This window comes from Nannospalax galili, unplaced genomic scaffold, assembly GCF_000622305.1.
Source record: "Nannospalax galili isolate Female #2095 unplaced genomic scaffold, S.galili_v1.0 scaffold3409, whole genome shotgun sequence".
In the NCBI taxonomy this organism is placed as follows: domain Eukaryota; kingdom Metazoa; phylum Chordata; class Mammalia; order Rodentia; family Spalacidae; genus Nannospalax; species Nannospalax galili.
The window spans coordinates 42,532-70,288 of record NW_008359538.1 but is presented as its reverse complement, the minus strand read 5'-3'; the positions used below and the strand labels follow the sequence as shown (position 1 = coordinate 70,288).

Genomic DNA, 27,757 nt, shown 5'->3' with positions numbered 1-27,757 from the left:
TAAATGGAGGCAGAAAAACTACTCAGTCTGCTTCATAAATTTGTTGTGAGGCTTAGTACGTTCAGGATGTGAAAGTGCTTTGCTCTGTTAAAAGCTAGCATCTCTATAACTACAAGGCATTGTTAACATTCTGTTAACAAGGAAGCTTGTTAAAAAGGTACAAAAACTGTCACTGATTTCATACTGTGTGAGTACAACATCACTCAAACACCAAATTTTGGCTACTGCCAATGTTGTGTTAAATAAATTGATTTTGAAATACTAGTACTGGAACAGGTCTTTTGTAGGTTAAATAAAACCTCACCTAGTTTTTACAGGATAAACACTCAAAGAGAGCCAAACCATTTGTTTTCATGTGGGTAAAGGCAGCAAACACCCTGGTTTGAGCTTTAGTTAACTCTTCCCTGGGTCACTCAATGGTTTTGTTTCTTCTTCAATCTGAGTTCTGTATCTATTTTGTTTTCTGACTTCTACTCTAAAAGACTACAGTCCATTGACCCCACTGACTGTGCATACTAGGGAAGTATAACGCTATATTAGGAAAATGCTGCTAGTTTGGTGTTTCTTCAGTTAAGAAAAACTAGATGCTTTGAGTTGTTCCAAAAACAACTTTGAAAACAAATTTGTCAAAATTCAGCTCATTAGGTGTCAAAGTCTCCCTATTGAGCAATGGTGTTTAACATTGGAACATAGACCAACTAAAGTCAGGAAACTTCAATATAAAATACACTTTTAGACATAAACATTTTATTTGTAATTCCACAAGGATCACGTATCCTTGGAGCAAAGATTAAGACCTTTGACTAGAGGTACCATTTTGAAGATTAAGAAATTATCATAACTAGCTAGTTACTCTGCTTTTAAAAGAGATCAAAGCTTTCCTAGGGAGCAATTACATAAATTTTTCAGTATGTTTTGTAAGGTGGATGTCAGAGCTTACCTCTGGTAACATGATGAGACTGAATGTCAGGATAAAGAGAACCATATTGACTCCATACATCCACCTCAGGAACAGGAAGTATGAGGCCACAGATGAGCCAAACTGGCCTATTATAACAAAGAAAATAAACTGGTTGAAGGGGAGGTCAAAACAAGAAAAGAAATGACTCCACCTTAGCGACCCTCCAAAGTACATCGAACTAAAACACATGGGGCCCTGCTGCATTAGCAAGCGCTTGCCTTCTTTCTCCTGGAAGAGAATATTTCAATGACATGGCTGCACGATCTGTGGTGTAGAAGAGAAGGGGTTTTGTAGACTGTCACTGTATAGAATACAATCTACTCCTTCTCGGTCCATCTGAGGCAGAGTTACCCTGAGCTTAGCAGCTAAGATCACCATATATAGCACTTGTTTTTCTCCTTGAGTTAAGTAAGTAGATACATGTAAAGTAGTAGCTGCATTGTCCAGCCTATGGCTGGGTGCAGTAATAATGACTTCAGTCCGCCTTTTCTTGAACAAATTATAAACATCATGTCTCAAAGAAGCTCACTGGTTGGTTTATGGATGGTTCTAAGACTCTGTTGTGGCATCTCTTCACCACTGGCATTTTCCAGAGAGAGGGCAGATGCTGAAATTCACACCACACATATTTACTAAGTATTTTCTGGCAGAAACTTTCTTTAATACAGAGCACAATGTCACAGGCATAATGGCTACTCTTAGAAATGATATTTCAGTGACATATAGAAACAACAAATATTCTATATGTATATTAACATATATGTAGATGATATAAGATATGTATGTGATAATTACAGTCAGAGCCTACAGGGGAGGGTGAAGTGTTGAGGAGAGTTGCTTTAGATCCACTTGTGAAGAGGTGTGGACAAACACCTGAGGCAGCGGAGAAGGAGCAGCTGGAGCAGAGGGAAGAGCAGAGATCCCAGAGAGTGGGAGCTGGGGCAGCTGAATGAAACCAAAGCCTACACAACTGGAGTAGTGAATGAGGGAAGTGTTGGCAGATGCTGTTGTTGAAGGGAGGCCAAACCACACTGGGGAGGGTCTCTTAAAGCAATGTAAATAGTATTTTGTTTAAAACAGGATGAAGAGTCAATGAGAGGTGTTAAAAAGTGGGGCTGAAAGGAAGTCATGGACATGACTTTTCAAAAAGATCCACTTGAGTTTGGGGGAACACCAGTGTCAGCTCATTCCTGCCCCAGTGAAAAGTGGTGACCTGCTTAATTCTTACTGACTGAGAAATAAGTAAATGCATGAGTAAAAAGCATTAAAGCTGAGACTATATTATTTCTATGATAACCACTTACAGCATCGAGGTGCTAGCTCTACCAATCTTCCTAATTATGGTTTTCAGTCACCCAAGCAAAAACAGTGAACAGCCTTAGTCACCCTCTGTATCAGTCCTTATGGCAAATCCCTTGTAAGAACCAATGCTTTTCTTGAGGTCTCTAACTTTAAACTTTCCCAGTGAGGAAGCCTTTTTATAAGAGAGGAAAGGTTCTAACAGAGGAAATGTCAGCCTGTGCTCATTAAAGTAAGGCCAATCTCACATTCTAGGAGTTTCATCTAATCTTTAGGTATCATTTAATTTATTCCCATAATACAGTGGCAAATTTTTTAGAAATTAAAAAATGCTCAATTTCTAAATGGACACTGAAGAAGAAATCAATGATTTTGATGACTGTTTGGTGTCTGAGAACTTGGAGACTAAAGGAATGGCTCAAAGGTTAAGAGCACTTGTTGCTCTTGCAGAGGACCTGGGTTCAGTTCACAAAATCCACCTGGTGGCTAACAACCAGCTTAACCCCAGTTCCAGGCGATCTGATGCCCTCTTTTGGCATCTCTGGCCATTGTACAACATGGGTACATTTATACACATGCAGAAAAAATAGTCATGCACATAAAATAAAAATAAATAAATAAGAAATTTTGAAAAGAGAGCTTGAACTCATTCCACATTATAGGGATCGTAGCATTTTGTAAGGTTTCTAAGATCATGTAGCTTTGACCCACCCCCATGGTACGGCAACCATGTGCCCTGGTCTTCCTGAGCAACCCTAAAGCAGATCTGACCCTCCTAGGATATCTGATCATCCACCTGGCTCCCAGTGATTTCATATCATTGCACAGCTCTTATCTCTGTTCTCTGGTAACAACTATCAAAGGACTGCTCTGCCAGGCTCATTGATCATGTTTTATTGAAACAGTCCTCATTTACTGGAGGAAAACCACTAACCATCTCTAGACAGCTGGCGTAAGGCTTTCTGTATAACATATGTGAGACCTTCTGATATAGAGGACTGAGTGCCGAGTATGGAGCCCCCTCCCTCCCTCCTCCCACCCCTCCCCTCTCCTTCCTCTCCTTCCTTCCTGCCTCTCTCCCACCTTCCTGTCTTTATTCAGCTTTGCTCTTCTTATCACCATGGTCTTCACTCTCAGTTCTCACACATAACCACAGGCAAATGAGCTCACAGGCATAGATTTTAAATATACTTAAATGCAAAAGAGAAAAGCATATCTCATAAAGTATCCCTTCCCCCAACACACACACACATATATCATGGACTGATTTCATTAAAAGTAGGATGATTCTGGAAAAGACACAGATACAAATCAGGGCAACTGAGAGTTCCAGAAGGCCATGTTACATCCACAGGCCACTGACAGAGGCAGAGGGAAGGTGAAACGGCAAGACAAAAGAACTGAAGAGACACAGTGGGCCAACTCATAACATCAGAACTCCAGAGGACCGTTCGTTGTTTCAACACAAAAAGGAAAACCATCTTCCTTCCCTACCCCATCTATTCTAGAAATTCTACTGCTGAAGCTTTCTAGCAAAATCTGGTGTTTACTAAAAATAAAAAACTTACACAGCATAACTTAAAGGATATAAGGGAAAAATAGTTCTTTCCACTGCTCTGTTCTTGTAAGGCACATAAGAGGATGATGATGATGACGATGATGACAACGATGATGATGATGACGACTAGCACACCTTGAAGATCAGTCACACATACTAAGAACATCATCAACATTCTCTCAATTTCCTGACATTAGACTCTGATGGTGTTAAGTACTGTTAGGGCTCACTGTACTGCTCAGAAAACAAAAACTGAAACAGCAGTTGGCTGAACAAACTGATGAATTATAACTAACACTAAGGAATCTGTGCTTCAGGTTCCTGTTTGATCTCTGTGTACTAGCTTGTTTAGTCAAGTCCCTGTGAAATGAGAACACAGATAGTAACTATAAGCCAAGCTTCGAAACCAGGCAGGCTTCATCTGCAAGTGTTTGACTCCAAACCTAGATTTCTCTTAATCATAATGTTATGGATTCACAAGTGAAACTATAGTTAAATATGGTGTCTAAAATAAATATGGAATGAATGTTCCTATCTGAAAGAATGTCTGTAGATAATATCCAAAGCTAAGGCTATTCTAATTTACAATTGGTTCAGCACCCAGAAATTGCTAATTCTTTTTTATTTTAATAAAACTGATAAATGCTGTTTTCATAGTAAATTCTAAATGTGTCAAAACTCTTTCATATGTATCAAAGTGAAAATTAAGTACATGCATAGTCTTGTAATGAATTTTCTTGTGTTTCTTTCACATTAATATTAAGGCCTCACTTCTCCCTCTGGTTAGTTCTTATTAAGGAATGCAATTTGTAGTCTGTCATCCTACATAATTTTCCCGTGAACAGATGGGCAATGAGAGAAGCAGATATATATGAGCATTTCTGAGTGGAAAAAGACCAGGTAATTGGCCTGCTGTATGAGCAGACCATCAATGCCAGTGTTCAACTACAATATGAAGAAATACTTTCCAAGAAAGTCTAGGGGTAGAAAATTAGGTGGCAAACCTGCTCTGTATTTCCTGGGTATTTAGAGCAATAGAGAAACATCGGGTTTAAACTCTGTTCTTTGGATTGCCTATTTGAAGCTATTTCCAGTTTGAGAAATGAATCAACCACAACATATTGTAGGTACTGTAATCAATCCATGGTTTCTTAAACTAGGGTCATGACCCCAGGTTTTATAACTGAATGTATGGGGGATGAAAAACTTGACAATAATAAAACGTTTCTATGTGCAAAATGACCAAAAGTTAATTCAAATGACAATAAGCCTACAGTATTAGACATTAACTCCATCAAAAGACTGTCATGTAAAACCCCATTCCACAGATGGTAAAATTTCACAGCATCCTCTAAGGCTGGAATTATCAGAGCAAAATTTTAAATTGAAAAAAACTGAGAGTCGCCAGATAAGTATCTGGTCCATGTAGTCTCACTGCACTCAGGATGGTAATGCCATGAGGCTCAGACTCGGGCTTGATTCTCCCTATTTTTTGTCAAGTTTTGAAGAAAATTGGTGAAGACTCTATTGGGCCTCTATTACAGCCACATTTAAAAAGTACTTACTGTTTATTTTGAGACAGAGCAGAGAGTAAGGACTTGCCAATTAGATTGATGGGAGTGGTATGTTGCTGCCTTTCTTTAACATGTTACTGTAATCCATACCATCTTCACTTTCACAGCTTTCTATTTTTATGTCTTCTCCACCCAGCTGTCCACATATTAACACACATAGAAGTGAGACCAACAAGGGTAGAGTTTTGCCCATCTTTTCAGTGCCACAGAGCTTAGAACGATACCTAGTACGTGGCATAAACATTCAGTGAGCATTTGTTCAATAATTAACAAATGGCAAGATTACTTTGAAGATGAAATGAGGTATATATATATACATATATACATATATATTAGAATGTTCTAACATTCAAAAGCAATAGAATAATGTTCCCGAAGCTTCTGTGTGGTTAAATTGTTCTTTCTTTCAGAGAAAGGCAGTTGTGTTATTTTTTAATGAAATATATTTTATAAATAAGGTACATATTTAGCCAAATTTATTCTGAAAATAATGTGAGTATATAATTCAATAGGGATGTAGTAAAATCTGCTTATCATTTAAACTTTGGAATAATTTACCCCAGGCATGACGGCATGTGCCTTTAATCCCAGCCCTCTGGAGGCAGAAACAAGTGGATCTTTAAGAGATCAAGGCCACCCTGGTTCACATCGTGACTTCCAGGTGGGATGTGACTAGGGAGACCCTGTCAGAAAACAATCAACAAAACAAAACAAAAACAAAAACCCTTGCAATGATTTTCACTCAAAAGCATACATAATTTTACATGTGCTGCCGTACATCTAAGACTAATTATAAATTATAGATTATATAACATGGGGCTAGAAATGGCTTTGTATAACAACTAATCAAACCTGCAGAATTCATATGAAACCCTGAAACAGAAACAAAGGGCCAGAGATGAAGAAGATCCCCCAGAGTGTGGAGGTGGCAGGGAGCAATAGGGCCTCAGCCCTCGGAAAACTGACCCATCCATGTCGCTTTGCTTTCTGTTTTCCATTCAGTTCAGCTTCAAAGACCATCTTAAAGATGTGCCTTCCCAGGCTTGGTGGAGTGCTTTCTACCAGACCATTAGTGCGCTCAACTGCTCTGGGAATATATTCCATACACATTTCGTGTTTTTCAGCCCAGAAAATAGTCTGAAACATGTGGGCTGCTTATGACTATAATTCACAGTGTAGCACACTTAGAATATTGCATAGCATGATATGTAATGAAATAACTTCCTCAAAAGTAAATTTGTACAAAAATGAGAATTCCTCAACTATGATAACTATCAAGGAACGTACTCAATTGGTATGTACAGAAAGGCACGCATTTGATGAATGTATCTGTAATTTTATTATTGCATATGTGTTGAGTGCCAACTGGGCTCTAGGTGTAAACAAAGCAAAATACCTGCTTTCATGTCTACTGGAGGGAAATGAGCATGAAGTGAAGTCAGATGATATTAAAATATTCAATATAGAATGCAACATTTTGAATAGGGAGAAGTGTTAAAGGCAAATCAGGCAAGAAAGGCATATTGTAAGCAATTTGTGGGAGGAGGTGAGATTCACAAGCTGACGAATTTTAATTCATTACCATTAATGACTGTCATTTAATGAGGGACCAAGAACTGAGAGACAGCTACTTCTAAAACATGCCCAATCATGTCAGTGAAATGGTCATCAGCTGTATTATTTCCCTATGGAGCCACAATATTAATTATGCAATGCCATATTTAGCCAGCTGGAAAACCAGCTTTGGATCTGGACAGGCATGGATGGAAAGTCAGATCCTAGTCAAAACCCTAGGAAGCACAACAAGCCAAAACTGTGGGTTTTTTTAAAAATAGCATCCATTTTTCTTTATAATCAAAAATATTTTTACTGTTTTACTGTCTTGTTTACAGTACTTAAATTTTGGTTTGTATTATTCTATCTAAAAAGTATTGCATAAATAAATATTTGATTGAGTGCTTTTTTGTATGAGTATTGTGCAGAATGATGGTACACTAGGAATATTCAGATAGTGAATTATTGCTCCTTATTCTTCACAAGTTTGGATGAGAGCTATTAAGACTTTATTGTTTTCATTTTGGGAGCTAGAGAGATGGCTCAGCGATTAAGAACACTTACTGCTACTGCAGAGGACCTGGGTTTGGATCCCAGCACCCCACATGGCAGCTCACAACTATCTGTAACCCCAGTTCCATAGTATATGACATCCTCTTCTGGCCTCCATGGATGCCAGGCAAACACATGGTGTACATACACACATGCAGGCAAATACTCATTCACAGAAAATAAAAATAAATAAATCATTTAGGTGTCCTGATTACTGTCTAAAGTTTGTAAGATTATTCATTTGCAGCACCATGTTCACCCACCAAAATAAAACTACTGCCTTCCCAATAATATGACCTAATATCACTGCACAAAATACTAACTTTCCTATCTGAGAGAGAAAGCCAGTTCAAAATTGGAATGCTTTATTTTTCTAACATAAGGTAAGAGAGTGCTATCTCCAGTGCTGTCCTCAGTAAGTGCCAGGGTACTGACACAGTTTTGGTTTGAAATGTCCTTCCCCAAAGTCCCATGTTTTAAGGTTGTCAACTGTTGAAATACTGGGAAGGGGTAGAACCCCTACGAGGCAGGGCCTAATGGAGGAAATGAAGTCACCAGGGCTGAGGCTCCTTTTCTCACTTTCATCCTCACTGCCTTGAGTAGCCAGGCTTCTTCTGCCATACAGTCCCCTTGTAATGTATTGAGCCACCTCAGGCCCAAAGCAACAGGGCCAGGTGACCATATACCAAAACCTTTGAAACTGTGAGCCAAGTAAACATTTTCTTCTTGTAAGTTCATTATCTTAGGTGTTTGGTCTCAGTAACAGGCAGCTAACCCAAACCTGCATAAAGATAAATTGGAGGGTAAGCAGTTGTGTGTTTTTGGTTAGTTGTAATGGCTGTTTGATTGGGTTTTAATTTTCTCAAGGGTGCATCAACTTAGAAAGGTATCTTAAAAATTTGTGAGATTTTATTCTAGGACATTTTCCTCTTTCTGATTAGATCTAAGGAGAACTTACTTTCAATTGCCTTGATTTTGTTTTCCCATGGGATACAAGCAGCTTTGAAGTTCTCAAAATCACGGAGGAATTTTGCCCATTTCTGAAAGAAAGAAGCCAAGTATAATAGTAAAGTCCAACTCTGTGGGCCTCAAGATGTGCATGTCTGTTCCACCCTGAAATATTACAAGAGAACAGGCTTGGAGAGAGTTTTCTGGGACTAAATACTGCTGTTTTATTAAAATAGAATAGACTGGGTGTGGTGGCTCACTCCTTTAAACCCAGCACTCAGGAGGCAGAGGCAGGCGGATCTTTGTGAAATCAAGGGCAGCCTGTCCAAGTTCCAGGCCAGCTGGGGCTACAGGAAGACCCTGTCTCAAAAGTCAAACCAAACCAAACCAAACCAAACCAAAACAACAACAAAAAAGGGTAAACAGCAGGATTCACTTCACTGTCTATCTCACACCATCCTCTCCTAACTTAATTTGTAAAATATTGACTGCTAGGCGTGGTTGCACATGCCTACAATCCCCATTACTTGGGAGACTGACTCAAAAGTATAGCAAAATCAAAGCCAGCTGGGGCAAGATAGTGACATAATAGTTCAAAAACAAAAAAATAGAAAAATTACCAAAAAATATTTATTGATTCTGTTTTATACGGAGCATGCTGACCACTTTAAAAGATTTGTTTGTCCAACTGGACAACAAGAAAATATTAACTGAGTTATTAAGACTTCTGAATTAGGCAGAGTTTCTGCCTTGAAAGGCTTCTGGTATCCTAAAGTAGACAGTAAAAAAAAAAGATCATTTTAAAAATTATTTTTATTTTATGTGTATAAGTGTTTTGCCTGCATTGTGTCCATGCAATACATATGAGCAGTGCCCATGGAGACCAGAAGAGGGCATCGAATCCCCTGGAACTGGAATTACAGGTGGCTGTTAGCAGCCATGTGGGTACTGGGAACTGAACCAGGATCTCTGCAAGAGCAGGCAGTGATCTGAACCAGTGAGCCATCTCTCCAGCCCTCTAAACAAGTCATTTTAATTTAAGATCTTCAATTGCACAGACATTTCATTCTGGTAGAGGAAAGTAGTAAACTAAATAGAAAGGCATGAGATCACAGAAAAGAACAAATAAAACAATTTTATGAAAGGTCTTACCTCCGTTTTACTCTACAGTGTGGACTCTTCATTGTCAAGCAAACTTTAGGAGGAATGGGAATGGGGCAGATAATATGGACACTAGTACAAGGCAGCATGAGAGCTGAGTAGACACAACTGTAACTGAAGTTCAAAGACTACTCAAACTACTCTGAACGCCCATCTACAAAAGAAGGTGTGGCTATATAAATCGTGATATCTTCATATAATTTATAAACACAAACTAAATGAACTGTAACCCCATAGCAATACAGACATATCTCATGATTCCAATCATGCAAAAAAGAAACCACAAAACTCACACAGTGTGACTACATTCATTCGAACTCGAAAAAAATGAGTTAGCTATTTGTGTGTGTACATATATGAAAATTAGAATCTTTGAACTTCAGTCCCAAAGCTCTAGCTCCATGGAATTCCTCTAGCTATGTTGGTATGTTTGTAAAGGTGGGATACTAATACTTATGTATCTATTTTACTGAGAGAATTTAACTTTGTAGAGAGATTCAGTTCTGTGATTGGTCCACAGTAAGTACACATAAATGTCAGTTTCTTGTCAATATTTCTCTGGAATTTGTATTGTATAAAGATATAATTTTTTCTTATTATCATCTTTGCAATGTATAGTTGATATTTCTGATAGCAAAAAGATATATGGCCTTGCAATTTATAGACATTTAGGGAAAGAAATCCTGACCAAAGCCCCTTAAACTCAGAGAACAAAATTGGAACACCCAGTCTTTTACATCTCGGAAGTGGTGAGACCATGCAAAAAAGTCTTTGCTATAAATCAGTATTTCTCAACTTCATTTTTTAAATTTTCAGTCCCCTAAGGATAATCTTTAATCTCCCCATCCAAGTCTTAATAAGACAGATACGCCATGTGTATACTGTAAGAGTCTCTGCTCTAGCACACAGATTCTTTTCACTCCCTCAGAATAGATGCACTTCCCTCTCTTGGGGTCACTGTGGCATCAGCCAGACTGAATTTTGAACATGCTTACCTTGGCCATCATCATTTTAAATGCAAACCACTGCTTTCCTTTTCCTTTCCCAAGAGCCTCTTCATTTTCATTCACAAACTTTTTGGCTTCTCTGAGAAAAGACAATAAGAGGTAGGCAGAAGTGAGTTGATGTTAGTAGAATATACAGGTAGAAGACATTTCATTTTATTAGGTCTTCTAGACACTGTAGACTCTTAACAGCTGAGCACTGGGTACATTTTATAACATTTATTTATTTATTTATTTATTTATTTATTTGTCTTTTTGAGACAGGGTCTCCCTGTAGCTCCAGCTGTCCTGGAACTCTCTATGTAGACCAGGCTGGCCTCGAACTCACAAAGATCCGCCTGCCTCTGCCTCCCAAGTGCTGGGATTAAAGGCATGCACCACCACACCTGACCATTTTATAACTTTTAAAGTGTTTTTAAAATTTCATGCAAATATATAGTACATTGAACATACTCCTCTGTCCCTCCTGTACCCCCTTTTCCTGTCCCCTCCTGTGTGACCCGTTGGTCCCTCTCCTGTACACCCTTTTCCTGTCTCCTCCTAGGTGTCCCTTTGTTCCCCACAGTGCCACTTCTGTGTTCATGCCATCTATGTATACATGGCTTTGTGTATCTATATAAAACCTATAACCTAGAGACTTTAATGCATGTGTAAATTTTCTTTACTTCTGGCCAGGAAGAGCATGATATTTTTAGCCTTGCTTATCAATCATCTGAAGCCATTGGAAAGCAAGGATTTATGCCAAGTGTCAAAATAGAGAAGCCTAGTTCTTCGCATTCCCAACCCATATAAAATTAAATCTGGAGTTTATGTCAGGTTCTGGCAAACAGAATGTTTATTTTAAAATCTTTTCCTTCTTTCTTTTAAGAATTCCTTCAACAAAAAACAAGTAAAGAAGGAAGAATTTAGGACAAACTGACATAGAACAACACACTTACTGACCTGGTATTTAACCTCATAAAAGTAATCATCGCTTACAGCAAGAAAATCATAATCTAAAACTAATCAAGTTGAGGAAAAGAAAGGAATAGCTTTGGTCTCAAATTCAGAAAAAGATTTCAATTTAAACTTTTACATGACTCCTAAATTGTAGTACATTTTCAGTAGTCATATTAGAGTCCATTAAAAATACATTAATCTATCAGAATGTATAATGTGAACATGCTAAATACATGTGTTCTTGATCCTTGCTATGGACTGAATGCTCCCCCACCCCCAATTCACATTTTGAAATCTAATCCCCACAGTGATAGCATATGGTGGTTGTATACTTCTGGAGATAAAATCCTGCATTGCTAGGCAACAGGCGGTGTTCCAATATGGACCATTCTGAAAGGATGTATGCTAAGAGATGTAGTAGTCATCAATTTTGTCTTTATTTAAATATCGTTGAAACCTAGATGGTGACAATGCCAGTAGGCAACATCATTCTATGGGACACCACTGTATTTTAGGACATTGAAATGTCACCATGCAGTGAATGACTGAGTCATGAAGGTGGAGTTTCCATGAATGGAATTGTGGCCTTACAAGCAGGATTAGGTCATGCCTGTCCACCATGTGAGGGCACAAGAGGTTAGCAAGAGCACAGTAAGTTGGCTTCAGCCCTGATCAGAACATGCTGGCATCCAACCAATGATTTCCAGCCAACAGAATGCTGAGAAATAAATGTTTATGGTTTTAGCCACCTAGTCTATGATACGCTAGTCTATCAGCCTTACCTAGCTAAGACAGTCATCTGTGTTGTTTGATGAAAAAAACTTTGAAATTTAGGTGGCTCTGGCTTCTCTTGTCTACAGGGCCAGACAGCATGTGATCAAGTAATGGGAACAGTTCCAGTCTGGCTGTGGTTCTACAGTTGCAATACCATGGTCAGTTTGTTGGTCCTTAGAAAGTATGGTTTTTGTAGATGAAACCCTTCACAGACGACTTTGAACTTCTTATTACCATACAAAGTAAATCTAAAAAGATGAAAGGTTAGTGAAGGATTTTTGTGGCTGGGGATTTACCTCAGTGGTAGAATGCTTGTATAGCAAGCACGAGGCCCTGGATTCGGTCCTCAGCTCCAAAAAAAAAAAAAAAAAAAAGACAAAATAAGATGTTCCTTAAAATGCGTGCTGAGCACGAAATTTTACAGTGCCCAGTGATCAAAAGCAGCACATGCTTGCTGACTTGACTGAGACAGAGTGGCCCTTACTCATATGCCTGTGGGCATGTACCCAACTCTAGTCTAGCATATAAACACAAGCACAGTGGTGAAGTCTCTTCAGTCATCAAACAGAACACCCAAAGTTGTTCCCTTGCTAGGACAATACCTGGGCCTTTTGTTTCTCCTGTGGTATTGGTCTTGACCACAAAAGATGCTTAATAAATATAAGCCTTCTAAATATAGAGCAAACTGTATAATTATATTTAAAGTTATATTTTCCATGTCAGCGAATACTTAATGACAATAGTTTCCAGGTCTTGGTTTACATCATTATAATTATAGTATCCTTATAATTATTCTCAGAAACTCAACTGGCAACCACCAAGAAATGAAGAAGAGGCCCAAGACCGACCTTGACAAACACTCTGACAGTTGACATGACGTCTGGATTGGGAAGATTAACTAAAAAATAATTTCTAAAGAATTTGACACATCCTAAAATATTTAATAAAACCATGTCAATTATTATCTGTTTTTAGACCCATGCAATAAAGAAGGCACCACATTTAATCATTGCATCATGTAGACAATAAGATTGTTAAGATGGTGGCACCTAGCACGCACTGTAAAATGCTGAACTGAAGCCTCTAAAATACAAATTAGGGTTCCAAGAAGCTTCTGTGGTCTGACTCTGTGACCTCGTTCATGTCTGTGATGTTTTCTGTCCCTGTGCTCATGAGAGCACACCTCTCCAGGACTTGCACATACCTGATCAGCATCTGGCATAACGTCCCTGTTACTACAGGCTTTTGTCAGGTCTGGATCTCCTAACCAACAAATGCCTCAACAGTTCCTTTCCTGCTTGCCAAGAGGATAGGAAGAACAGGATGAGGATGTTGGAAGTATGGAAGGAAATGCCACACAGCCAGTTCTACTATAATGCTGATTTTCAAACCTGGACTTTGTTCTAACACAATAGATATATCACACAATGACTTGAACAAAACATGAAGTTTGACATTGCTTGTCTGTGACTTTATCCATGAGAAACATTAGTTGAATGCAGGACACTACAGTAGTGATTCTAAGAAGTATTAGAAATATCCAGAATGCACACAGCACAACTCAACTGCCTCATACTAGCCCATCCAATGTCATGGTGGCCTTCCTCAGATTTTACTGCTCCCCAGCAGCAGTCTTCTTGACGGCCACTTCTACAAGCAGATTTCAGGTCTTTCTTAAAGCGAGCTGCCGTGTTTATTGTAGTATTCATGTATCTGTGACCATTAGCCCATGTTGGGTGTTACTACTATTGTTCTTAAATGTCTTTCTTTTAAAATCTGTCATCAGTGTTTCTGAGTTCTGTATCTTGTCTATAAATCTTTTAGTTTTTACTGCTCAGTTTTATAAACTGTAGTGACTTTTGTAGGAATCCATATCACAGCAGAACTAACTATAATTCAGTTATCTGGCATCAAGAATTTAAAAATCCATAAAGTCAAATCTATAGAGAAATCTTCTATCATCCTCCATTATAATGGATTTATAGAGAGAATCAAAATTTCTCCTTGGTATTAAATTCAGAATTTGTTTTTCAAATATAATAAAATGCCCACTTCATAAGATTGTTATAATGTCAATGATATTGGTAGATTGCCATGTGCTGTTTAATTTTGTTGCAGAGGAACTCTGGTAGTGAGGAGGCCCTTATTTGTCTCTTCCAAAACTCCTGTCTTGGGGCTGGCTGACCCTCTGAGTCTGTAACAGGGAAAGAAAAACAGCCAGAAGCTAAGAACATTAAAATCATGGTGCTCTTGGGAACAGCTAAGAGATAACTATTTCCAGCAGAGGTTACCATTGTTTATCCAATTGTATAAAAATGCCTACAGCAGGTGTGGAAAGCCAGAAGTTCATCTGTGGAGAAAAAGCTCCATCAAGAGCTCCAGTTGACTGTCTCAGCTTCTCCAGTCAATTTCTGCTGGATGTTTGTAAGCCTCTGATTTGATGACGCTGCCTTTGTTTTCACTCCCAATCAAATCCATCAACTCCAGTTGTCTCTCTGGGATGTTTAAACTCCGGATTTGATGATGTTCTGCTACCTACCTGCTGTTTATCTGCTGCTAAATATTTGTTCTTTTAATTTTGCTTGCTGTGTATTTAATAGCCTTATTCATTTGAACACTTGGTCCCCAGTTGGTGGTGCTCTTTGGAGAAGTTATGGAATCTTTACAAGGTGTGAACTTGGCTGGAGGATGCATGCACTAGGTGTGGACATTGGGGTTTTATAGCCTTGCCCCGTGTCCTGTTCTCTCTCTTTCCTGAGTGTGGATGAAAATGTGATCAGTCCCTATCCTCCCCCTGCCATGACTAACCTCCCTTGATGGACTTTATACCCCTGGAATCATAAGCCCAAATAAACCCTTTCTTCGTTAAGTTTTTTTTTTTTATCACAGCAACAAAAAGTAAGTAATACAGAAATTGGTACCAAGAGTGAGGTGCTGCACTGGACCTGACGGTTGTTTTCTTGGAAGATTGTGAAAGCACTTCAAACTTTGGGCAGGAAAAGCTGTTGCGTGTTCAGAGTTAATGAGCTATTGTGGGAGTTTGGAAGGCTGAGAGAAGTGCAGATGGTGGAGACATGGCTCTTGATGTTTTGAAGGGAATCAAATACTATTGGGGTTGTTTGTGTGATATTTTCAATTAAGAATCTGTGATTGCTAGTCAAATGGGGCTGAAGACTCATCTGTGATTAGTAAGAGACCAGTGTTGGGGCTGGAGAGATGGCTCAGCAGTTAAGAACACTGACTATTCTTGCAGAAGACGCGGGTTCGAATCCCAGCACCCACATGGCAGCTAACAACTGTCCATAACTCCAGTTCCAGGGGATCCAACAGCCTCTTCTGTCCTCCATGGACACTGCATGACACAGGTGCACTTACCTACATGCATCAATATATGCATACACATAAAATAAAAATAATAAATGAAATATTTTTTTAAAAAAGAGACCAGTGTCACTGAAATGAAAACATTCACTGGGACAAGGAAACTGGTCAGCTGGGACTGAAGAATCACCTGTGATTAATGAGAGATCACATCATTGAGCTTTAGTCATCTGGGAAGTATTTCCTCAGGGTCAGCACACAGAAACCTTGGTTCATGGGAGTCAAGATTGCATCTCAAGCTTTCAGCTAAACTTGGCAATGTGCAAGAGTCACCCCCATGGTACTGGTTTTGAAGGCATAAATGCTGTAAGATTTAAGGGGTTGTAGAAATCAGCTGAGACAATTCACTTTAAGAGAGGACAATGGCAAAAGTGCAGCCTCAGTTGCTGTGCAGAAGCCAGGATATTGGTGATGCCAGGACCATGGGAGGTCTGCCAAGGACAGCAGCAGATATAAAGTGAAACCAATCTGAACCTACAAGGTAATATGTGCTGTGAAAGACAGAGCTGGAGAGATGGGGCTGCCCATGCCTCTTAGTACCCAGCAGATCATGAGTGAGTCCCAGAAGCTGGGCATTGAGAAACACTGCTGGTCTTTGGTTTGGTTAAGTGTAAGTGTTCCTTATACTGTGGTTCTTCCATGTTGGGATAAGAAAGTGTGTATCTTGATTTTGATTTTACAGAACTCCACAGTTAAGAGACTTTGGATTATCTTAAAGTCACATTGAACTTTTAAAGGATTGGAATTTTTTAAGATTATGGGATTTTAAAGATGTATTCTATTTTATATTATGATAATATGAGATCTTGGATATAAATAAGAAAGAAAAGATTGTGGTTTAGCAGTGACATGTTTGTGTGTCATGCTGACAAAGATGAGAGTGTCCTGGTTGCTTCTGATTGTCAGTCTGGTACAACCTAGAGTTACCTAAGAGGAGGAAACCTCAATAGAAGAATTTTCCAGATCAGATTGCTGCCATGCTGCCATGTCTGTAAGAGAGTGTCTTGATAAGCAATGGATGTGGGAGGACCTAGCCCACTGTCAGTGGCACCATCCCTAGGCAGGTTGGCCTGGGTTGCATATGAAAGCTAGCTGAGCATGAGCCACAGAGAGTAAGCAAGTAAACCGTGTTCCTCCATGGTTTCTGCTTCAGTTACTGCCCTGACTTCCATCACTGATGGACTGTGACCTGGAAGTATATGCTGAATTATATCTTTTTTCCCTAAGTTGCTCTTGGTCAGAGTGTTTGATCGTAGCAACAAAAAAGTAACTAGAACATCATCCTACTTGACCAAATATGCATGCCCTATCTGATTTTCAAACCAGATTTTGTAGGTGTGAGTTTTCTTTCTCTTAATGCCCCTACCCCTTCCTCATTCTCTAAGACACACACACTCACATTTCATACCAAAGAGATCCTCAGAATACCTACTTGACTGAACTTATCAGAAATCTTGGTGGTGCTTTTAAAAACAGAGCCAAAGGCCACAGGGTACGCTGAGAATAGCTATTTAGCAAGAAGAGCTTCTTACCCTCTGTTCCCCGAAAAACCTGATACCTGCAAGATACAAAGAATCATTCTTGTCTCTTGCAGTCCCAGAAGAAGGAAAATGGGATGAGCAGGTCAGGGACATGGTGAGACAATTTGCTTTAACATTGTTTTCATGGCTGAGCTCTCCCATGAGCTGGCATAATTTCAGGGTAAAGAGAATGTATATTAGCCAAACATGTCCTCCCTGATAATAGATTTCCTAACCAAAGACATCCTGCATTTAAAAACAAAGACAAAAGAAAAACAAGGTAACAGGAATAATATGGGTCACCTATTGACCAATATCCCTTAGTAAGGTACCTACACCAAGATCAGAAATGGAAAAAATTATGAATAATTGGAAAACTCAAAAGTAAGGAAACATCTTTATGTTTTTCCTCTAGTGGATGTATTTTCCTATCTGTGTGTAGCTCCTGGATAACTTAAAGGGTCTTCATTATATGGTTAAAATAAAATTGGCCATTGTGGCTAAACATTGAATATCTATTGGCCTTAAACTATCCAAATATCTGACTGAAAAAAATGTGTGCCTCCCCCTTGAATTACTTTCAACAAAAGCCATCTGCCAAGACTGTAATCTGGTCTCTGCATCTCAGAGCTCACATAAGCCCTGGTACAATGTGTGCTGGGCTCTGGACTGTAACCCCAGACCTGAGGATAAATAATTGAGTGTGGTCTATTTAATGACAATAATACCCGGCCTCATCATTCATTGATGAACCTCTTGGTAGTAATTAGAATAATAAGGTTTCCTGGGCTTTCAAGAATGCTTTCACAGTTAGCTGAAGGAGCACTTTGTCCTAACTTACAAAATAGATAGTTTACCCATAACACATGATACAACCCTGACTACACAGAAGAGTTAGGACATGCTATTCTGCCTTTGACACATTCTCATCCCCAAAACATGTTTCCATTGGATTAGGTTAAATTGACTTCTCTTTCCTCTTGTTTTCAGTTTGGTGATCTAGTTAAGCAACCAATTTCTTGCTCAAGTAAATAAAAGATATTTCAAACTGGTGCTTAGGGCAAGTGTAATCAAAACTTGTGTTCACGAACACTTCCAAGTAAAGGACTCAGAAGGATGAAATGTCCTTTGCTAATAAGCACTGCCACTTCAAAACTAATTAACCAATTATCTATAAAACTCAGAATTTCCTGAAATATTCCTGAGTAATTAAAAGAGAATTAGAGACATAAGAAGCTATTGTAATGCACTGAGATGGAAAATAAAAACTATAGACTTCCTAGGTAATATGTCTCTGTTATTAGCCTGGCATAATTATTTAAGTTATCCTAATACTAGAAGTAATGATGCAACACATAAATTATTTTAAAGGGAATGACAGTAGCCATGATAGGATGCTCAGCTGCTTCCTCTACAGAATGGAAATGAAAATGTAGCTACTTTAGAGGGTTTTATGTGCTTTAAAGAAAATAAAATATGTATTTAGCTTACTTCATGGCAAATAATGAAATCACTACACATAGTAACTGTGATTAACAGTATTTTACTAATAAGGCTGACTTTTCTTTCAGTTTCCTAGTACTTAACACAGCACATTTCAACACTTCTAATTGAATGAATGAACAGTGGTGAGAAGCCTGGATTACAACTGAGGTAGGACTTCGGACTGCCCACGTCTTGGAATCACAGTGGGATCTTTAAGAGTTAGCAGGCCTATGTTTTCCCAACTTCAGATCACCTAAGCCACGTTCTCTAGGATTGAGATCCAGGAATAGATGCCTTTTCTGTGTCCCAAGTGATTCTAATGTATAACAAGTCAGGGGCAAAGTTTGGAATTAAATCAAATTTCATTAACTGGGACTATTAAATTTAAGAGGTTTTTATATCGACTGAGTAATTTTCAGAGAGTTGGGGTAAAAAGCTATTTTATCACATATAATTGTTTCGATGTCCCTTCAGGTAGGCAGGACCTTGCATATTCTGATTCTTCTTAAACACCTTTGTGAATACATTTGCCTTCTGTATCTCTAGCTCACTATCTCACACCTCTAAAAGGTGTGACTGATCACCTGAAAGCATAAAATAAACTGTAAAGAAAAAAAAATAGCACTAGTTCTCATGTAAGCTCATATATATGGCTTATTTTCGTATACTTCATTTTAGAGAAATTCCATTTCACATATAAAATGTATTTTAGACTACCGTTGTGGCAGGAGAGTAGGGACTAGAGACTAAAACATGAAAATCAACACTTAAGGAGCCAAAGAGATGGTTAAGAGCACTTGCTGCTCTTGCAAAAGACCAGAGTTTGGGTCCCAGTACCCATGTATGCATATAACTCTAGCTCCAGAGGATCCCATTGTTTCTTCTGGCCTCCAAGGGTACCCACACACATGTACGCAGACACAGACATACAAATAATAAAAACAAAGCAATTTTTAAAATGAATAACATTCAAAAGAATCCAATTGGTTGAGAAAGACTGAAAGCCCTTCCCCACTTGGGCTTCATGCAACATGGAACATGGTCAGGCCGGTTTACAAGAGAAAGACTGGGAGCCCTTCCTCATCTGGGATTCATCTAATGAACACAGTATACACAAGAAAAGCCCATCATATATAAACAGGAGATGCTGAAGCAAAGGAAAGATCCTATAAAGGGCTTTTTCAAGTCAGCTCACTAGCCCACTGCTGATCTCAGGAGTGCTTTCCTGCTCTTAATAAACTGTCTCTATTTCTAACTATGTGTCCCTGGTGCAACCTTTGCAATAGGACACAAGAGTCTGGAATCCAGTACCTTCTGAACTCAGTTCTGTGGCCCATCACTAATCATGTTTCTTTTTATCTCTTTTTTTGACATTAGTCAAAAGCCTAAGCATGCTTTCCCTGACACGCTGGGCCTTCTCAGTCTTTCTCTGATGCGCCCCCCCCCATACCTTCTTCCACACTATTACTTGCTGACTTCCATTGCTGAACATGCCAACTTTCTCTGACCCTAGCTCAAAAGGTATGGCATAGCTTCCTCTTCTCTGCCTCCCTCCAAGCAGCAGCTAAGATTTGCAGCTTGCCTACCTTGCTATTTTTTTCTTAAACTAACAAAATGGTCCTCAAGCTTTCTTCTTAGTTTATTTTTAAATTCTTTTAATATTGATTAAAAGAGCCCAAAAGGGAAACCCAGATTCCCCAGCAAAATGACAACCCCCCCAAACTTTTATTAGCAACAAACGTCTAAGTGATCTGTATATAAAAGCTTCCTTTAAAAGAATTTTTATTCATTTATTTTTATTGTATGTGTATGAGTGTATTGCCTGCATGTATGTAAGTGCACCTGTGTCGTAGAATGCTTGTGGAGTCTAGAAGATAGCATTGGATCCCTGGTACCGGAGTTAGGGATGGTTGTTAGTTGCCATATGGGTGCTGGGAATTGAAAACAGGTCCTCTACAAGAGCAGTCAGTGCTCTTAGCCACTGAGATATCTCTCCATGCCCATATAAAACTTCTTCAGGTAATTTCTTCACTACTTCTAATGACATTCATGGAAATGTGTTTCAAATAAAACCTTGGTTGGTCAAATTTGTTTTAGATCAAAGTTATTATACACAGAAATGCTTGAGATTTAGGATGATTTCTTTGTTCCCTGTATTTCTAAACCATTGCTAATTTTCATGACTTGTTTAAATGTCAAATGAAATCTCAAACAAGTTTTAGTTATGTCATAAAGGTCAGCCAAGCATCTCAGGGTAATCTTAGATGAATTACATCAAGAAAAACAGAGTTGGGCTTTTGTATTTAGCATTTAAAGTATACTAGATCTTTCTATTTGTGATTACGTCTTCTTAATACCACTCCAAACCTAGTTACGATTCAACTCATATCTTCAAAACAATTCTTTGTATTATACTAGCAGGGGGCAGAATAACACCATACTTCCCTGGAGCTAAGAGCTTATACTGGGTTTCAGATATTGGTCACAGTCTACACTGGCAACCCTCTGAAACTGTACTGTTGTCCGCAGAGACGATTGAAAGATTATAGAATATGATGCCCCAAAATATGTCACTTAAGTATATGCCAAAATTAAGCAAAAATAGGCCAAAAATGTGGCATAAGGATTGTTTTAAGCTGGAGACAAATGAGAAGCAGCAAATGTAGGTTCTCTGCATCCCCACCTGGCTTTTAAAAGCAGGACTAACATTGAGCGGTGTGCCCTCCCTCTGTACCAGACAGACAGTGGTCTCTTACCAGCTCAGAAACTTCGCAATCTGTACTTCACAGTTTGCCAACTTGGAAAGTCAAAGAGTCTTTTCCTTTGTTGCTTCTCTAGAAATGTGTCCATTGGTTAAGATTCTAAGTAGTGGCTGGAGCTGGCCCCTGAGTAACTCTGCTCTCTGTGCAGGCTCAAGGCCCATACCAACTAACTTCTGCTTTTCTCATGTTAATCTGTTTTTGTTAGTCTAACTGACAAAGTCGTAGTTGAACCTAACAGAAAGGAAAAGGCTTATTTTTTCTATTTTTACAACACAGCAGAAATTGACATTTAGTATAAAAAATTTTGTAATGGCAATGTTATAAATATTTCATTCTATATTTTTGCTAAGTTCCATGAAAAGGTTTTATGTCTATTCTTGTTTGCTGATTTTGTTGTTGTTTGTTTGTTTCTAATGATTCCACTGAGCACTGGAAAAGCAGCCCTACAACCTAATGGAGGGCATAGAATACCGTAGGGCCTGTCCTTAAGACATAAAGGATTCCCTAACCTACTACCTTGGTTCTGGTTTGAACAGAAATGAGGTTTCATGGAAATGTGACCTTAAAGCCAGAACTGAATCTTAAAACCAGAAGTCCTCAAGATTAAGAGGATAAGTTCAATACGTTACCTCAAATGCTGTCATCAAAAGAATTGCCACAGGGTAGTGTGACCTTCCACTCTCTGTTGAAACATTATTCCCAGAACTAGATAGACACACTAAGACAGACACTTATATAACTACCAAGAAGGCCCACCCCAAAATTCCAGCTAAGATATTTATTTAATTCCTTTAATTTTTTTTTAAGTTGCCAGGCATGGTGGCACATGCCTTTAAGCCCAACACTAGGGAGTCAGAGACAAGCGGCTCTTTGGGAGATCAAGGTCAGTGTGGTCTACATGGTGAGTTCCAGGCCAGCTGAGGCCACAGGGGGACTCTTTCTCAAAAAGACCAAAAAAAAATTTTTTTTTAAGTTATGTGTTTGTGTACATGTGGGCATGTGTATGTGACATAAATGTGGTGCTGGCAGAGGCCAGAAGAGGGCATCAGATCTCCTGTAGCTGCAGTTACAGGGAGTTGTGGGTTGTCCACATGGGAACTGGGAACTGAACTCAGGTCATCTGGAAGAACAGCAAGTACTCCTAACCTCTGAGCCATCTCTCCAGCCCCTTATTTATTTCTATCATTCTTTCACTTTCCCTTTATTTTGCCATTTTTCTAAAGTATTTGCCATGTGTGCTTTATGATTGTAATGTGTTAAGTGTCTGAAAAACAATTTCAAACCACGGAGATTCCTTTCCGTAGCTAAAGCTGTACTTAGCATAGTAGGATAGAAACCTATAAAATAGTTGAAATGTAAGATAGCCTTTAAGTGAAGGGGAGAGGACAACTGATGCTTGAGAGTTGTTAAGGGTGCAAGTAAACACTACAGATAAGAAAAAAGTAGAAAACTAAGGGGCTGCTAGGAGCTGAATAGGCAGCAAAAGGTATTCCAGGCAATAGTTTGCAGGATTTCTCTAACAAAGGAGGTATTTCCACCATGAGTAACACACACCATCTATGTTCTTAGCTATACCCACAGTCAACTCATTGCCGGGCGTGTAGATGAGTTGGGAAACAGAACGTGCTTATTTTGTTTGGCTTCTGCATATTCTAATCAAATGTGTTTTAATGAATTTGGAATACTGTGAAACAAATTCTCAAAGGAATCTTACTCAGGATGCTACCTCTGAGTAAAATGTCTCACTACAGTACTTGTGTGTTCCTGTGCTTACCCTTTGAATGTATCAGAATTTTCTTTGTTCTTATTGTGCAGTGATCTTCAGGAGCACCAAGCTAAATTGCTCCAATAGAGTCTTCAGTCCATAAGAACCATGTGTTCTGACTTTTGATCCATGAGTGGGCAAAAAATTTAAATTGGTGTTTTAAAGTCATGGCAGTTCAGTCAGCTTTGCAAATAATCAAGACTACCTGGTGAATTTGATAATTTGCCATGTGAAAAACTTAGAATTGGAGGGCTGTCATACACATTGGATACAAAACTTAGATGAGGTCACCACAGAGCACACCATGTTGCTATATGGATGAGTTGTTCTGATGAGTTGATTTGTAATCTTTGCATTTCAGTGTCCTTCCATGGCCCCCATCCAACCTATCCTAACACCTATGACCAAGCACTTGTGAAATACAGCAATGGCATTAAAAAGTATAAAAATTAATGTACAGAGAATCATATAACTTCATGTGATACCTCATTTATATATATGTAATGATGTCCATGTTGTATATACATACATGTATACAAAATATATAGAAGTATATATGATAATTTGTACATACATATTACAAAATAATTATCATACAATGACTTGAAAGCAATTATCCATTTTATTTAAAGATTTTAAATTTTGATCCTGACCTCTGGGTCTTAATCCCCTTGTTGCCAGGACCAGCTCCATCTCTCCCTGCTTCAGGGCTCATATCTACTTGGGTTAGCACGTTAGACCCTCCCCAAGCTGTCCTCATGCCCACCTTTGGCCTAGGCCCCTACCTGTTCTTCCTGTCTGAGAGTTCCTGACTACCCTGCCAGAACCCGGCCACTGGATTCCCACAGGCTCAGATTTGACCTAGAGCTCTTTACCCTAATGGAGAATTCTTAATTAGCCAGTTTGGAACCATCCTGTCCTGCCAATAAAAAAACTAAAGTGAGAACCTGAAAGCACAGACCAACTATTCATACCCAATCAGAAAGCAACCGAGCTATATCAACAATATAAACAGAATTAAACTTCAACTAAACAAAAGCAGGCTAGAATTTCATATCCGATGCAAAATCAACAAAAGAAATCCATATGCCCAGATCACAATGAATAAAACACAAATAATATGAAAAGCCAAGGTAATATGTCCCAACCAAAACCTACTAGTCCTACAGATGTATAGTACAGTGAGAATTACCAAGAGGAATCCTAGGACACAGAATTTAAAGAAACAATAATAAACATGATAAAAAATTCAACAACTTTAAATAACACTTAAATGAACAACTCAAAGAACTCAAAGAGGACAAGAATAAACTCCTGACTAAAACTCAATAAAATATGAATACACAGCTGAATGAAATGACAAAGAAAATTAGGGGCATGAAAAATGAATTCACAAAATATTGAAGACAGAACTGAGAAACACAATAAATCAATTTGAAATGACAGTAGAAAACCTCACAAATAGAATGAATGAAATGGAAAACAGAATATAAAGACTAGAAGACAAAGTTGAAAAATTAGTCCACTGAAGCAAAGAATATGTAAAAGTTTTGAAAAACACACAGGAATGGAATGTGCAGGAAATGTGGGATGCCATGAAAACCACGAATCTACTCAACATAGGCATGCAGGAAGGCAAACACTCTCAGGTCAATTGCATTGAACAGATCTTAAATATGATTATAGAGAAATAAATTTCCCTAAATTAAGGAAAGACATAACTACACAGATACAAGAAGTAAACAGAAAACCAATGAGAAGAACCAGAACAGAAACTCCTCATAGCATATCATAGTACAAACATTAAATGTACGGAACAAAGAGAGGGTATAGAAAGTTGCAAGAGAAAAACAAATTACTTTAAAGGAAAACCCATCAGAATTATAGCTGACATTTTGATGCAAAATATAAAAGCCAGAAGAGCCTGTAGCAAAGTATTCCAAGTTCTAAATGACCAGATATGTCAACCCAAAATTCTTTGCCCAGAAAAACTGTCTATCATAGTCAAAGGGAAAAGAAAAATCTTCTATAATACAAATAGGGTGAAAGAATTCGTGTTTACCAAACCAGCTCTAGAAAGAATATTCAAAGCAACACAAAGGACTAAGAAAGAAATGACTAAGAGGTAACAGAAAGGAAAAAAAGAAGGTATAAAAATGAAGCACAAAATAAGACTAAGAGCACAAACAGAAAATAAAATAACAGTAACCAATATACACCTTTCAGTAATAACTAAATATCAATGACCTCAATTCCTCAGTCAAAAGACACAAACTAATTGGATAGATTAAGAAACAAAATTCATCTATTTGTTGACTATAAGAAACTCACTTTACCTCCAAGGACAGGCACCACCTTAGGATGATAGGATGGAAAAAATTATTCCAAGTAAATGGCACTAAGAAACAAGCAAGAGTCTCAAATCTAATATCTGACAAAATAGACTTAAAATTCATCAGAAAAGATAAAGAAGTTCTCTACCTTCAGGTCAAGGGAAAAATCAACCAAGAAGACATTACAATCATGAGCATATGTGCACCAAACTCCAGTGCTACCAGTTTCATAAAAGCAGTATTACTGGACTTCAAGAGACAGATTAACCCCAAAACTTAATAAGAGGTTACTTCAGTGCCCCACTTTTTCCAAGAGACAGTCATCTGGATAATGAATAAACAGAGAACTACCTGAATTAAATGATAGCGTACATCAAATGAACCTAACAGTCATTTACAATTATTCCATCTAAGCACCAAAGAATACACTTTCTATTCAGCAGCCCAGGGAAGTTTCTCTAAAATTGACCACATACTGGGGCACAAACAAACCTCAAAAAATACAGAAACTTGAAATAATTCCATGTATTCAATCAGACCACAATGCAATAAAACTTAAAACCAATCCTAAAAGAAACTCTAGTAACTAAAAAAATACACACAAAGATTAAACAACACACTCATGAATGATGAATGGATCAAAGAAGGAATTAAGAAAGAAATAAAAGTATTTTTGGAACCAAATGAAAATGATACTGCAACACAACAAAACCTCTAGAACACATTAAAACACATTTCCCTAAGAGGGAAATTTACAACTCTCAGCATGTACATTAAAAAATGAGAAAGAGCACAAATAAACGACTTAATGGTACAGCTCAAGTATTTGGAAAAACAAGAACAAACCAAAACCAACAGATGAGAAGAAAGAACAAAAATCAGAGCAGAAATCAATGAAAAAGAAACAAAGAAAACAATGCAAAGAATCAATGAATCTAAGATCTGATCCTTTGAAAAAATAAACAGGATAGACACTTAAGCCCAGCTAACCAAAAGAAAGAAAAAGCCAATCCAAATAAACAAAATCAGAGATGAAAGTGGAAACATCATCACAGACACCAAAGATCCAGAACATTAAAAGTGAATACTTTAAAAACTTATACTCTATTAAATTAGAAAACCTAAAAGAAATTAATCAACTTCTAAATTCAATGGGTCCACCAAGATTAATCCAAGAAGAGATCAACACTTTAAACAGACTGATAATAGGGAAATTGAAAAAGAAATGCAAAGCCTCCTAACCAAAAAATATTCAAGACTAGATGGATTCACATCAGAATTTTACCAGACCTTCAAGCAAGATCTATAACCAATACTACTTAAATTAATCATGACGATAAAAACAGAAGAACTCACTCCTAAAATCCTTTCATGAATCCAGTATTAGTCTAACACCAAAAACCAGGTAAAGACATAACAGAAAAGAAAAATATAAAGTCTTATCCCTAATGAACTTAGATGCAAAAATTCTCAACAAAATAATTGAACTTAGTATTAGCAAATCACATACAGAAACATAAAAAAGATTATCCGCCATGATAAAGTTGATTTTATTCCAGAGATGCAGGAATGGTTAAAAATACAAAAGTCAGTAAATGTAATAAATCGTATAAATGGACTTAAAGATGAAAATTCCATGGTCATCTCAATAGAGGCACAAAAGGCCTTTGACAAAATCCAACACACATTTATAATAAAAGTCCTAGAGAGAACTGTATGGTAGGGAACATACCTGAACATAATTAAAGATATATACAACAAACCCACAGCCAGCATCATTCTAAATGGAGAAAAACTGAAAGCATTCCCATTAAAATCAGGAACCAGACAAGCCTCTCCACTACCCCCATTCCTTTTCAATATAGTACTTGAAACTCTTGATAGAACAATAAGAGAAGAGAAGGAAATTATAAGGGTACTAATCAGAAAATAAGAGGTCAAATTATTCCTATTTGCAGATGATATGATATTATGCATTAGAGATTCCAAGGTTTCTACCAAAAAGCTTCTAGAATAATCAACACTTTCAGGAAAGTGTTGGGTTGCAAATTAATTTACAAAAAATCAATTGCTTTTTTATGTACCAATAACAAGCAACCAGAGAAAGAGTTCATGGGCACACTCCTAATCACAATAGTCTCAAAACAAACAAACAAACAAACAAAAAAAAACCAAAATATCTAGGTG

The 27,757-nt window shown here is 38.0% G+C and overlaps 1 protein-coding gene across 1 annotated transcript in view; it reads right to left on the bottom strand.

Annotated features, from left to right (window-relative positions):
- Positions 1-27,757, bottom strand: part of LOC103725927 (transmembrane channel-like protein 1) — a 116,491-nt gene that overhangs the window by 58,145 nt on the left and 30,589 nt on the right. The window contains 3 exon segments of the mRNA XM_008823268.3: positions 941-1,047; positions 8,457-8,538; positions 10,603-10,693. Of these exon segments, the coding sequence (XP_008821490.2) occupies positions 941-1,047; positions 8,457-8,538; positions 10,603-10,693 (280 nt within the window).